Here is an 11,889-nt window from a genome sequence, read left to right as displayed (position 1 = left end):
TGATGTAGTGAGATATTGGAAAAAATCTTTGCATAATTTTTTCCTCTACATCCTTCCAGCTAATGAGACTCTAATTTGGATGTGATTTGAGCCACTCCTTAACTTTACATGCCAATGAAAATGGAAACAAACATATATAAACATTCTCAAGATCACCTGATTGAAAACTCATTGTTCCCACCAATTCATAAAATGTAGCCAAGTGTGTATGGGGATCCTCAAGATCCATGGTTGTAAATTGATGGGTACTGATGAGAGTGAGGAAAGCGAGTTTCATCTCCAAGGCACTATTCATAGCAGGTATTGCAATTCTAGAAAAAAATTTAGGCCCCTGGTGCATGGCATAATCTCCAAGTGTTCTCCTAGGAGGTGGTGCTTGCTCGTCTGCCATGTTGGTGTCCTTCTGAAGACTATTATGAGTGGGAAAAGAAGAAGTTGAGGATTCCTCTCTAGTGTCTCCTTGCCTTTCTTTTGTCTTTGTTTTTCTATTCCTTTTTGCTACCCTTTCAATCTCTATTTCAAATAACAATTGGTCTTTGGGAACTTGACCTCTTAATATCGTATAAAACAACTAATTCAAGGGTTAGCACAAGGATTCACTAGCAGTAACAAGATATTTTTTTAAAAATTCAAAACAAATAAGAGGAAATAAATTCAAACAAATATGAAAAGAGAATAAAATTAAAACAATAAATGCAAATCTTCAGATTAAAAGAAAAGAAAAAAAAATCTGTAAATAAACAAAATAAAAACAATAACAAATATAAACACACTAAAAATAAAATTAAACAACTTAGTATTCAAATCAGAGGTTGATAGCAATTAACATTTCAAGTTTATTCCTAGCACTCAAATATGATAAGTATTATTGTTTAGGTCAGAACCATAAAAATACTTTCCAGTCATATTTAAGATTCTAGATCAAAAATTAGAAGCAAAACAGTACCAATAATCAATCAAGAATAGAATATTATATTCAGATATCACCTCAATACATAAGAGTTTGAACAGATTACTCCCAATCCCAAATGGTGGAATTAGCCACACATCTTCTAACACCTTTTATTCTCCCAATTGGGTTACAAGTCACTCAATGGTGTTTTCCTCTCAATCTTTGCACACTAGGGTTATGTCTCAAGCCCCCTATTTAAACTAATTTGTTTGGGCTTAAGTGGATTCTTGCTCAAGCGAGACTTACTCCCTTAAGCGAGTAAAGCGTCGAATTTGTTCAATGCTACTGGAGCATTCTCGCTCAAGTGAGAATGGGCTCGCTTGAGCGAGATGCTTTGATGCCGAGTTGGGCTTTTTGTGCATTTATGCATTTCGGGGATTTCCAGCTTTCTCCTATTAGCTTATATTATTCTTTTTTTCCCAAGAAACCTGAAATTAACACCAAATTTGGGAATAAAATGTTCTTATTCAAATAAATATCATAAAATATGTAGAAAGGTATAAATTCATAAATTCAAAATTATTTTATATGTATTTTAGCAATTAATACTCATAAGTGTCTACATTTTAATATGCATATTACTAGAATTAGACGTTTATCACATGAAGAATCCGTTGTTATGTGTGTGTTTAGTTGGGTAGATTTTGTATTGTTAATTGGCATCTAGTCATGATACAAGTTCATATGATTTGAAATCTCTTTTGAAGGTTTTCTTTTTCAAATTTGTGTTACTTTTAGTTAGTTGATTTGTATTTTAAATCAGTTGCAATAACTTCTGTTTAAATTGTGACAACTACAATAAGTATTTCAACAAATTGATTTATCGTATCAACCGATTGAAAAACACTTAAGGTTTTTTTAAAGAATTTAAAAAATGATTTGTTTTCTTTTGTCTTGTTAAGTAAAAATCAATCAGTTATTTCGAGAAATGAACTGATTTTTTATGTGGTGATTTCAACAGAAAATAAAAACAATTCATTTGTTTTAAAAATCATTTAATGATTTTAACAAAATGTTGTTATGATTTTCAAATGGTATTTAAATGATCAAACTGTTTTAATAATCTTTCAAATCCTAGATAACGATAGTTTTCATATCATTTTAAAAGAAATAGTTTTTCAAGAGTGAAAATCAAATAACTTTAGAATCATTCATTCAAGTGTGTAAAACCCAAGTGAATTCTAAATTCATTCTTTAACATTGTTTTTTTTTATCGGCAATAAAAAATAAATAAATTGGAATCACTTCAGGGGTGATTCAACCCTTATACACGGTGTCCAAACACCGATTCCAGCCTAAAGCCTCTAAAACTAGCTAAAACTAACAAAACAAACATTGCCCTTAAAACTTCAAGTGACTAACCTCATACACACCAAAGGTTCTAAACACCAATCAGAAAATGAAAACGACACTAACCGAAAATTTGTGGAGACCCAAGCCCACACCTTTACCTGCACCAGAGCAAAAACTTCAGATACGTCAGTCACTCCACTTTTGAAATAAATGTTATTCCTATGTTTCCAAATCTGGCTAACCACCCCGACCCAGATTGTGTTCCAAACCATATTAACCGTCTTTGAAGAAAAACTCATCCTAAACTGAACAAAGTTAATCTTCGGTTCATTGTGGGACACAAACAAAACCCAAAGCCATTGTAGCATAAACACCATAAACGTCGAGCAAAGCTACAGTCAAAGAACAAATGTCTACCAGATTCTTCCTCCTTCCCGCACAAACAGCACAACAGGCTATCTACCAGATTCTTTAACATTGTTCTGTCGTACAATTCTTTTGTGTGAATTCTCTCTCTCCTACTCTGATATTTGTGATATATATTGTTCTTTGTGTTTTGCACATAAATTAATCAATTATTATCTAGAAGAACATGTTTAAATTTTGATTAGATAACTCTTAATGTTTTAATAGAAAAATATCTATAAAGTAATTGTCATTAAGATTTTAGGTTACTTTTAAGTATATGAAGACTTTTTGAAAGGACTTATATAATTTAAGTAATCTATATCCTTATATAAAGAGATACATCATCATTTGGTATAACTTTCTTTGTGTCATCTTTTAATTAGACAAATTTACTCTTTAATAAATAAAATATGATTTATTTAATAAAATAAATAATTGAATATTTTTTCTTTCTTAGTAAATAACGGTTATATTACTTCTTAATACTAATTTTACAAATATATATATATATATATATATTTTTTTTTTTTAAATTGTATTATTTTATTTTTTTAATCAATTATTCATAACAAAAATAAAATTGTAAAAAATTTAAAATTGTATATATTTTAATGTAATAAAAATGTAAATACACATGTGTTTTCACTAATTTGTATAAATTTGTTGTTATACAATCTTTTAATGTGATTTCAACAATTTGAATGAATGTTGGTTAGAAGAATAATTAAGATAATAACGTGGTATGGTGAATGGAAGTTTGACTATAATAATTCTCAAAGTAAAAATTCCTTTCATATGTAACAAGTATGAAATTTTTATTTCATCTCTATCCTTGTTGGGGAACGAGAATGCCCACATTACCTCTTTACTCATCAATATATTAATTAAATAATTTAAATTACAACAAAGAAAGTATTCAATATCAAAATGATACAATTATTTGATTATCTAATGTCAACATTCAATAAAGAAATTATGTTATATAAATATCAAATCAAAGTGTTAAATAATAATTTGATAAATATAGAGTAAAAGTGATTAAATGATACCTAGAAAAAAAGTTATTAAACTAAGGACCAAATAAAAATTAATATAAAATTTTTAAGTTACTTAATAAATTAAAATTATTATGGATATGTACATATTTATCTCTCTATCCTTATATTTAATTTTAAAAATCAAATATTATTTATATTTATAGCCACCAAATTAATGTTAAAATTTTCTATCAAATCCAAGGAGATTGAAACAATAGTAATATGATTTTATCCCAGTACACTTATACGATAAAATTGATTTTAATTAATTAACTTATATATATATATATATATATATCTTATTTTTGAGAAAGTGATGTATATTCTAAGTGTAAATTTAAGTTCCACAAGTAAAATTGAGAAAATTAAATACCATAAAACCTAAAAGATATTTAAAGATCTATAAATTTATTGTTATTAAAGTTTTACGTTACTCATATAATCTAAAAGATATTAAAAGAGCTATAAATTTTTTGTTATTAAAGTTTTACGTTTGTTTTAGCTTTTAATTATATGAAGACTTTTTTTCAAGCACTTATATACTTTGAGTAATCTATATTATTATATAAATAAAGAGGATACATCATCATTTCATTATGTGGTAACTTTATTTGGTATCATCTTCAATTTTACTCTCTAATAAATAAAATAAAAATATTTATTTATTTAGTAAATCAATAATTGAATTATTTTTCTTTATTTCAAAATAATTAGTAATTTCTCTTATTAAAAATAATGATTATATAGTTTTATAATACTATTTTTTAATATATATATTAAATTGTATATATATATATTAAATTTTATTATTTATTTTTTAATTAATCATTCATAAAATTTATTAAATTGTATATATGTTAGTTTTTCAACCGACATATAAAGTGTAGAATTTTTATATTGTCTAATTCTATATCGCTATCAGAATCGTTATGAAAAGTCTCGTATAACCGTTATAGAAACTCATTTTATACTAGTGTATTAATTAAATATTTTTTTATTAAAAAATGAAAATCACAGCAAATAAAACAAGATACTATAAAGTTTTCAATGTCAAAATGATACACATTTTGTTTTCTCTAATGTCAACTTTTGTACCGTCTCGTCCCCGGGCGTTGACCAAAAGTCAAAGTCAACGTATGGTGGGACCCATCGAGGGGTCCAAGGAAGAAAGTCAACAGATTGGCCACTTGAATCATCGTCAGAAGGAAGGTGGCTTCAAGGCCACAGTCCTAGGACCAGTAGGGAGTAACCTAACTCGTGAAGTACCCATGTCACTGCTGGGAAACCTTAGGACAGATACGACCCATGAAGGGGTCACGCCCAGGGGAGAACCACGTGCATGGTATGAGAGAAAGGTAGATACACTCCCCAGATGAGTGACTAGAAGTTGGGGCGCATAAGTTGGCACCGAGAAAGTCACCCTCTTTGCGCCAAATGCACTTCGAGAAATGAGGGTTTGCACGATAGATTAACCCTAAGTTGGGTTACGGCGCCGTGGGGCCCTCCACGAAGAGTCGCAATCAAGTCAGAAGAACACGTGGCAATAAGCACTGAAAACATCAAGGCCTTCCTAAAAGTTCGCTAAGATACGCGTTAATTCAGTTAAGATTCGAACGTTCCAAGGAATATTTTTATACGCTTTCAATGCGCTTTAACGCATTTTAAACACGAGAGGTGTATAAAAAGGGACCTTGGGGCGCTTGAAAAGGGATCCGAGTTTTGACCTAATTCTGGCAGTTTTACACAGAGCACAAACCCTAGTTGTTTTCGCTGCGCACCCACTGTGAGCACAAGACGATTAGGGCCACACAGTTTTAGTCACTCAGTATAGCTTTCGACCACCTTTAGAGGGTGTGTCACCTTTGATGTTTCTCGCTAGCTGACTTGATCGTCGGAGTGCAAACGGCCGCGAGGGTGCCCTTTTGTTCACTTCTTTTCAAGTATCACAGACGGAGCATAACGAAGGTGCCCTAGCTTGCAAGGACAAGCCACGCACAAAGACGACCTTGGTCAACCGGCGGGAACATTTGGCGCCCACCGTGGGGCCGATATAAAACATCAGTCCCACTACATGAGTTTTTTCAGTTCCAGTTGCAGTTTTCAACCCAGTTCCAGTTCTCAAATCGCACGATAGTCAAGAAGGCTTCCAGAAACCACGAGCCTGAGACCCGCACGCGCTAGGAGTGAAGAGATGACCATGCAACAACTCATGGGCATGATGCAAGGGTTGCAGGAAGCGATGGCAGCATTGAAAGCGGAGCAAGAACGCATGAAGGCGGATCTCACAGCATCTCAGGCAAGAAACGATGAGCTCCACCGCGCCAATGAGGAGTTACGTCGTGAATGGCGCGACGTAGATGAACCTGAGACTGCCACCCCACCTAGGGAATTCTCAACACCATTCTCACAGGCAATCCTAGAGACAGCAATCCCCAACACGTTCACGGGACCCAAAGTAACCTTCACGGGGATGGAGGATCCTGAGGCACATCTCACTGCATTCCACACACAGATGATGCTGGTAGGTGGTTCTGATGCCGTAAGGTGCAAGCTCTTTATGAGCACCTTGACTAGGATGGCCATGGACTGGTTCATCAGCCTCTTAGAGGGTCACATCACGTCTTTCGCACAGCTTTCGCGACTATTCAGAGAACAGGGCCCCAGCTCCAGTCTCATACGACCTATTCGACGTGAAGCAATATCAAGGGGGAGACCCTGAAGGAGTACATGAGTCGCTTCGGAGCGCAGGTGGTGAAAGTGGGTACCACGGACGAACCCATGATCGTGTACGCATTCAGGAAGGGGGTGTGTCCTGGATCTTTCAGCAAGTCGCTCAATCGCAGCCACCCCAAAACTTTTGCTGAAGTAAGGCGTCGGGCGGTGGAACACATTGCCTATGAGGGCGGGGCATACGAGAAGTGTACGACAGCTGCGCCCACACGTCCGAGAGCGCAGATGCGCGCACAACCTGCTAGGGTCCACGAAACCACTACAGAAAGAAAGAATCAAGATAGAAGGCATACCTACGAGACAAGGAGAGCCCACTAGGGGTCGATCAGAAGGAAGGAGAGAGGGCAATAGACCTCTAAGGCACAACTTTGTGGTAGAACTTAAAGACCTCATCGTTGTGCCCAACATAGTTGACAGGTTGAGGCCACCGGTGAAGTCAGACAAAGTACTGGGACCTCACAAGGAATCATGGTGCGAATTTCATGAACCATTCGGACACCATATTAACAACTGCTTAGCGCTGGGCTATCAGTTGGACGAGCTTGTTAAGAATGGTTTTTTGAAGGATTATCTCGCTGGGACCCCTGCGGCCACAGCCACGGCGACGCCAAAGGAAGGTCAAGCGCACGAAGTCCCAACTCACGGAGAAGTGCACACCATCTCTGGCGGCTTTTCCGGAGGAGGACCCACTGCCTCTCAACGGAAGAAATATGTGAGGTCAGTGAGTTCGGTTGCAGAGGAATTTCCAGATGACCCATGGGAGTCAGACCTCGTTTTCACAAGGGCTGACCTGCGAGATGTTGTCCCACACAACAATGACCCAGTGGTCATTTCAATAGTCACAGCAGGAAGGAAGGTACATAGGGTCCTCGTCGACCAAAGCAGTTCTGCGGATGTCATGTTTTGGTCGACCTTCAATAAGCTATAGTTGTCTACCGACCTTTTGAGACCCTATACTGGATGTTTATATGGGTTTACAGATAACCCAGTAGAGGTACGTGGCTACTTGGAGCTGAGGACGACGTTCACTGCTGGAGCGGCTTCACGCACCGAGAGCATCCGATACTTAGTAGTCAACGCCAACTCAGTTTACAACATTTTGTTAGGCAGACCTGCCTTAAACAGATTAAAGGCAGTGTCTTCCACGCGCCACATGAAGATGAAGCTACCAGATCTTGGTGGCAACGTGATCGTGATCAAGTCAGATCAAGAAGAGGCCCGTAAGTGCTATGAAAGTAGCCTAAAAACAAAGAGAGGCGTGGTCATGGTGATAGAGCGACCACTCGTTTCAGATTCGCAAATGCAGTTGGAGCCGTTGGAAGAGGCGACACCCGAGAAGCCCACGCCGGTCGAAGCCACCATAGGGGCGACGCCTATGGAAGATGCACATACAGAAGGAAGAAACGACGATGCCTCGCCCGCTGGAGAAGAGCCAGAAGAGGCGATGCCCGATGCATCCGTGGGGGCGACGCTTATGGAAGAGGATTCCACGAGTGAATCTCTTGAAGAAAATGTGCAGAATGAGCGACCCCGACCAGAAGATAACATAGTAGAAAGACAAATAGGGGGTAAGGTGTTCAAATTAGGACGCTTGCTAAGCCAAGGAGAACAAGAAGAGGTAAATGCAGTGATCTCGCGCCACCTAGATGCTTTCGCCTGGACTGCGGCGGATATGCCAGGTATTGACCCAGATTTTTTGTGCCACCATCTTACCATGTACGCAAAGGTTCGCCCTGTGAGACAAAGAAGGAGGAAGTTCAACGAAGAGCGATGCCTCGTTGTGAAGGAAGAAACATAAAAGCTGCTCAGCGCTGGACACATCAGGGAGATACAATACCCTGAGTGGTTAGCCAATGTAGTTCTAGTGAAGAAGGCGAATGGGAAGTGGAGGATGTGCGTTGACTTCACATATTTAAACAAGGCATGCCCCAAGAATTCGTACCCACTACCCAACATCGATACATTAGTGGATAGCGCCTCGGGTTGCAAGATGCTGAGTTTCTTGGATGCATTCTCAGGTTACAATCAGATCAAGATGCACCCCTGGGACGAGAGCAAAACGGCATTCATGACGAAAACGTGCAGTTATTGTTATAAGGTGATGCCGTTTGGTTTGAAAAATGCAGGCGCCACCTACCAGAGGCTGATGGACAAGGTCCTTGCACCCATGCTGGGAAGAAACGTGCAGGCCTACGTAGATGACATGGTGGTAACTTCGCACGAGAGAGGGCAGCACGCAACTGATCTAGAAGAGCTATTTGCTACCATATCGAAGTATCACCTCAAGCTAAATCCAGAAAAGTGCATTTTTGGCGTGGAGGCAGGAAAATTCTTAGGTTTCATGCTCACAGAGAGGGGGATAGAGGCAAACCCTGACAAGTGTGCAGCCATCAACGCCATGAGGAGCCCTGCCTCAGTGAAAGAAGTTCAACAACTGACGGGGCGAATGGCAGCATTATCGAGATTCATATCTGCTGAAGGGGAGAAGGGCCACCCTTACTTCCAATGCCTCAAAAGGAATAGCCGTTTCGCATGGACAGATGAGTGTGAAGCAACGTTTCTCAAGTTGAAGGAGTACTTGGTGACGCCACCTGTGCTTTGCAAGCCACAAGTAGGCGTCCCCCTCCGCTTATACTTTGCGGTGACTGAGCGGGCCATTAGCTCTGTACTGGTCCAAGAACAAAACCAGGTGCAGAAGCCCATTTACTTCGTGAGCAAGGCCCAGAATTGAGGTACCAGTCACTAGAGAAGGCGACGCTAGCAGTAGCATTCTCAGCACGAAGGCTCCGCCACTATTTCCACAGCTTCACGGTGGTGGTGATGACAAACCTCCCCATCCAAAAGGTACTTCAAAAGCCAGATGTGGCAGGGAGGATGGTTCGTTGGGTGGTAGAACTATCGGAGTTCGATATCCAGTATGAACCCAGGGGGTCCATCAAAGGGCAAGTCTACGCTGACTTCGTGGCAGAACTTTCACCAAGGGGAGACCCTCAAGAGGCGGAGTTAGGGTCACAGTGGGTACTCTCAGTGGACGGATCTTCCAACCAGCAAGGGAGTGGCGTTGGGATAATCTTGGAGGGACCTAACGGAGTGTTGATAGAACAAGCTTTACGCTTCGCCTTCAAGGCAAGCAACAACCAGGCGCAGTACGAGGCGTTGATCGTTGGGATGCTTTTGGCTAAAGAAATGGGTGCGCAGAGCCTCCTGGCAAAGAGTGACTCCCAATTGGTCACAGGACAAGTAAAAGGGGAGTACCAGGCAAAGGATCCACAGATGTCTGCGTACTTAAGGTACATCGAAGTGTTGAAGAGAGCCTTCGCTGTGTTTGAGCTGGTGCATGTCCCCAGGGAGCAAAATGCCAGAGCTGACCTGCTCGCCAAGCTGGCCAGCTCAAGCAAGGGGGTAAGGCAGAGGACTATGATCCAAGAGACCCTCAAAACGCCGCGAAAATTTGTTGTAGACAACAGGGTGGATGTTCTTCACGTTAGTAGAGCAAGAGGAAATCCACGGAACCATCGCTCCTTGAGTCAAGATACGGCGAGGGCACCCTGCATCAGCACTTACGCGGCCTCGCCAGAAGAAGGAAAGGGTGTACAGGTATGTGCTTTGGAGGAAGGCGACACATGGATGACCCCTTACAGGCGATACCTAGCGGACGGAATCCTCCCAGCAGAACCAGAAGAAGGCAAGAAGATTAAGAGGAACGCCACAAGGTACACCTTGGTAGATGGGATATTATTCAGGCACGGGTTTACGCACCCTATCTTTACGTGCGTAAGCGGCGACGAGTGCACCAGGATAATGGCTGAACTCCACGAAGGTATTTGTGGGAGCCACGTGGGAGGAAGATCCTTGGCATCCAAGGTAATACGTGTAGGGTTTTTCTGTGGAACAGTAAGAGAAGATTGCGTACGATACGCCCAACATTGCAAGCAGTGTCATATACACGCGGATTGGCACAAGGCGCTGCCAGAGGAACTGAGATCCATATACAGCCCATGGCCTTTCCATACTTGTGGAATTGATATCTTAGGCCCGTTCCCATTGGCAGTAAGACAGATGAAGTACCTGATCGTTGCCATCGAGTACTTCACCAAGTGGATAGAAGCCGAACCAGTGGCACAGATCACCGCGCACAAGGTACAACATTTTGTTTAGAAGAACATTGTGTGTCGTTTCGGGGTACCAAGGCGTCTCATTTCAGACAATGGCACCAGTTCGCGAGCCAACAGTTGGGGAAACTATGTGCAAAAGTAGGAATCAAGCAAGTGTTTGCATCGGTCAAACACCCCCAGACAAATGGGCAGGTCGAGTCAGCAAACAGAGTTTTGTTGAGGGGTTTGAAATGCAGATTAGAGAAGGCTAAAGGGGCGTGGGCAGAAGAAGTACCAAGGATCGTATGGGCTTACCACACCACGCCTCAATCTTCCACCATGGAGACGCCTTTCAGCCTAGTGTATGGATCGAATGCCATGATCCCAATGGAGATCCACGAGAGCTCGCCTCGTTTCCTAGGATTCGTGGCAGAAGAGTCCAACGAAGAAAGGAAGGTGAACCTAGATCTGATAGGCGAAGCCAGAGAAGAGGCGAAAATCAAGGCCGAGGCTGTGAAAAGAAAAGTGGAGCGTCAATACAGCTCTAAGGTGAAGCTGCGACAATTCCAGGTTGGTGATTTGGTCATGAGGAAGGCTCACCCGTACGAGTTAGAGAACAAGTTGTCTCCCAAGTGGACTGGACCGTTCAGAGTAACCAAAGCTAAGGGAAATGGTTCGTATAAGTTAGAGACTCTAGAAGGAGGCCCCATCCCACGTAGTTGGAATGCGGCTAATTTGAAGTTTTATTTCAGTTGAAATTTTGTAAAGGGGACACTCTTTTTCCCTCCAGGGGTTTTTTTAATGAGGTCACCCAAATAAAGAAAAGAAAAGTTTAAGATGTTTCTGCCTTAGTTTTCCCTTTCTTGTAAGATCAAAGATTAAAGATTAAAGATTAAAGAAACAGAGACAAAGATAAGGCGTCGCCCAGATAAGGCGTCACCGAGACAAGGTGTCGCCAAGATAAGGCGTCGCCAAGGTAAGGCACCGCCAAGATAAGGCGTCGCCTAGGTATGGCGTCGTCAAGATAAGGCGTCGCCAAGGTAAGGCGTCGTCAAAAAATGTAGCGCCGCCAAGATGAGGCGTCGCCAAGTTAGCAACGCCACGATAAGGTGTCACCAGAACAAGGCGTCGCCAGAAGTAGGCATCGCCAGATAAAGAAGCGGGAGTCAGATGCGAAGCAAGATAACAGGTATGTTGAGTACAAGTTAAAAATCCGGGAGCCTAGTCCTTGAGTAGGGGTTAAGGGATTCCTTCGGGACGCCCCCTCCTCAAGTATGAATAGCTAGCCCCCGATACTAGATATCAGTATAAGTTGAAAAATCGGGCGTCTAGTCCTTCAGCAAGGGTTAAGGGATTCCTTCGGGACGCCCCCTTC

At 40.7% G+C, this 11,889-nt stretch overlaps 1 protein-coding gene across 1 annotated transcript; it reads left to right on the top strand.

Annotated features, from left to right (window-relative positions):
* The first annotated feature begins 9,240 nt into the window (after positions 1–9,240).
* On the top strand, positions 9,241–11,270 carry LOC137829218 (uncharacterized). The gene is made up of 2 exons (XM_068636016.1): positions 9,241–10,133; positions 10,772–11,270. Exons 1-2 carry the CDS (start codon positions 9,241–9,243, stop codon positions 11,268–11,270), a joined length of 1,392 nt encoding a protein of 463 aa, XP_068492117.1.
* Positions 11,271–11,889: the final 619 nt, after the last annotated feature.

This window comes from Phaseolus vulgaris, chromosome 7, assembly GCF_000499845.2.
Source record: "Phaseolus vulgaris cultivar G19833 chromosome 7, P. vulgaris v2.0, whole genome shotgun sequence".
In the NCBI taxonomy this organism is placed as follows: Eukaryota; Viridiplantae; Streptophyta; class Magnoliopsida; order Fabales; family Fabaceae; genus Phaseolus; species Phaseolus vulgaris.
This window is presented reverse-complemented; position numbering and strand designations above follow the sequence as displayed.

Excerpts from the sequence above, each read along its gene's own strand:
- LOC137829218 (XM_068636016.1), top strand. The coding sequence starts at position 9,241 with ATGACAAACCTCCCCATCCAAAAGGTACTTCAAAAGCCAGATGTGGCA. Across the intron at positions 10,134-10,771 it reads ATTAAGAGGAACGCCACAAG|ATTAGAGAAGGCTAAAGGGG; the intron begins GTACACCTTGGT and ends TTTGAAATGCAG.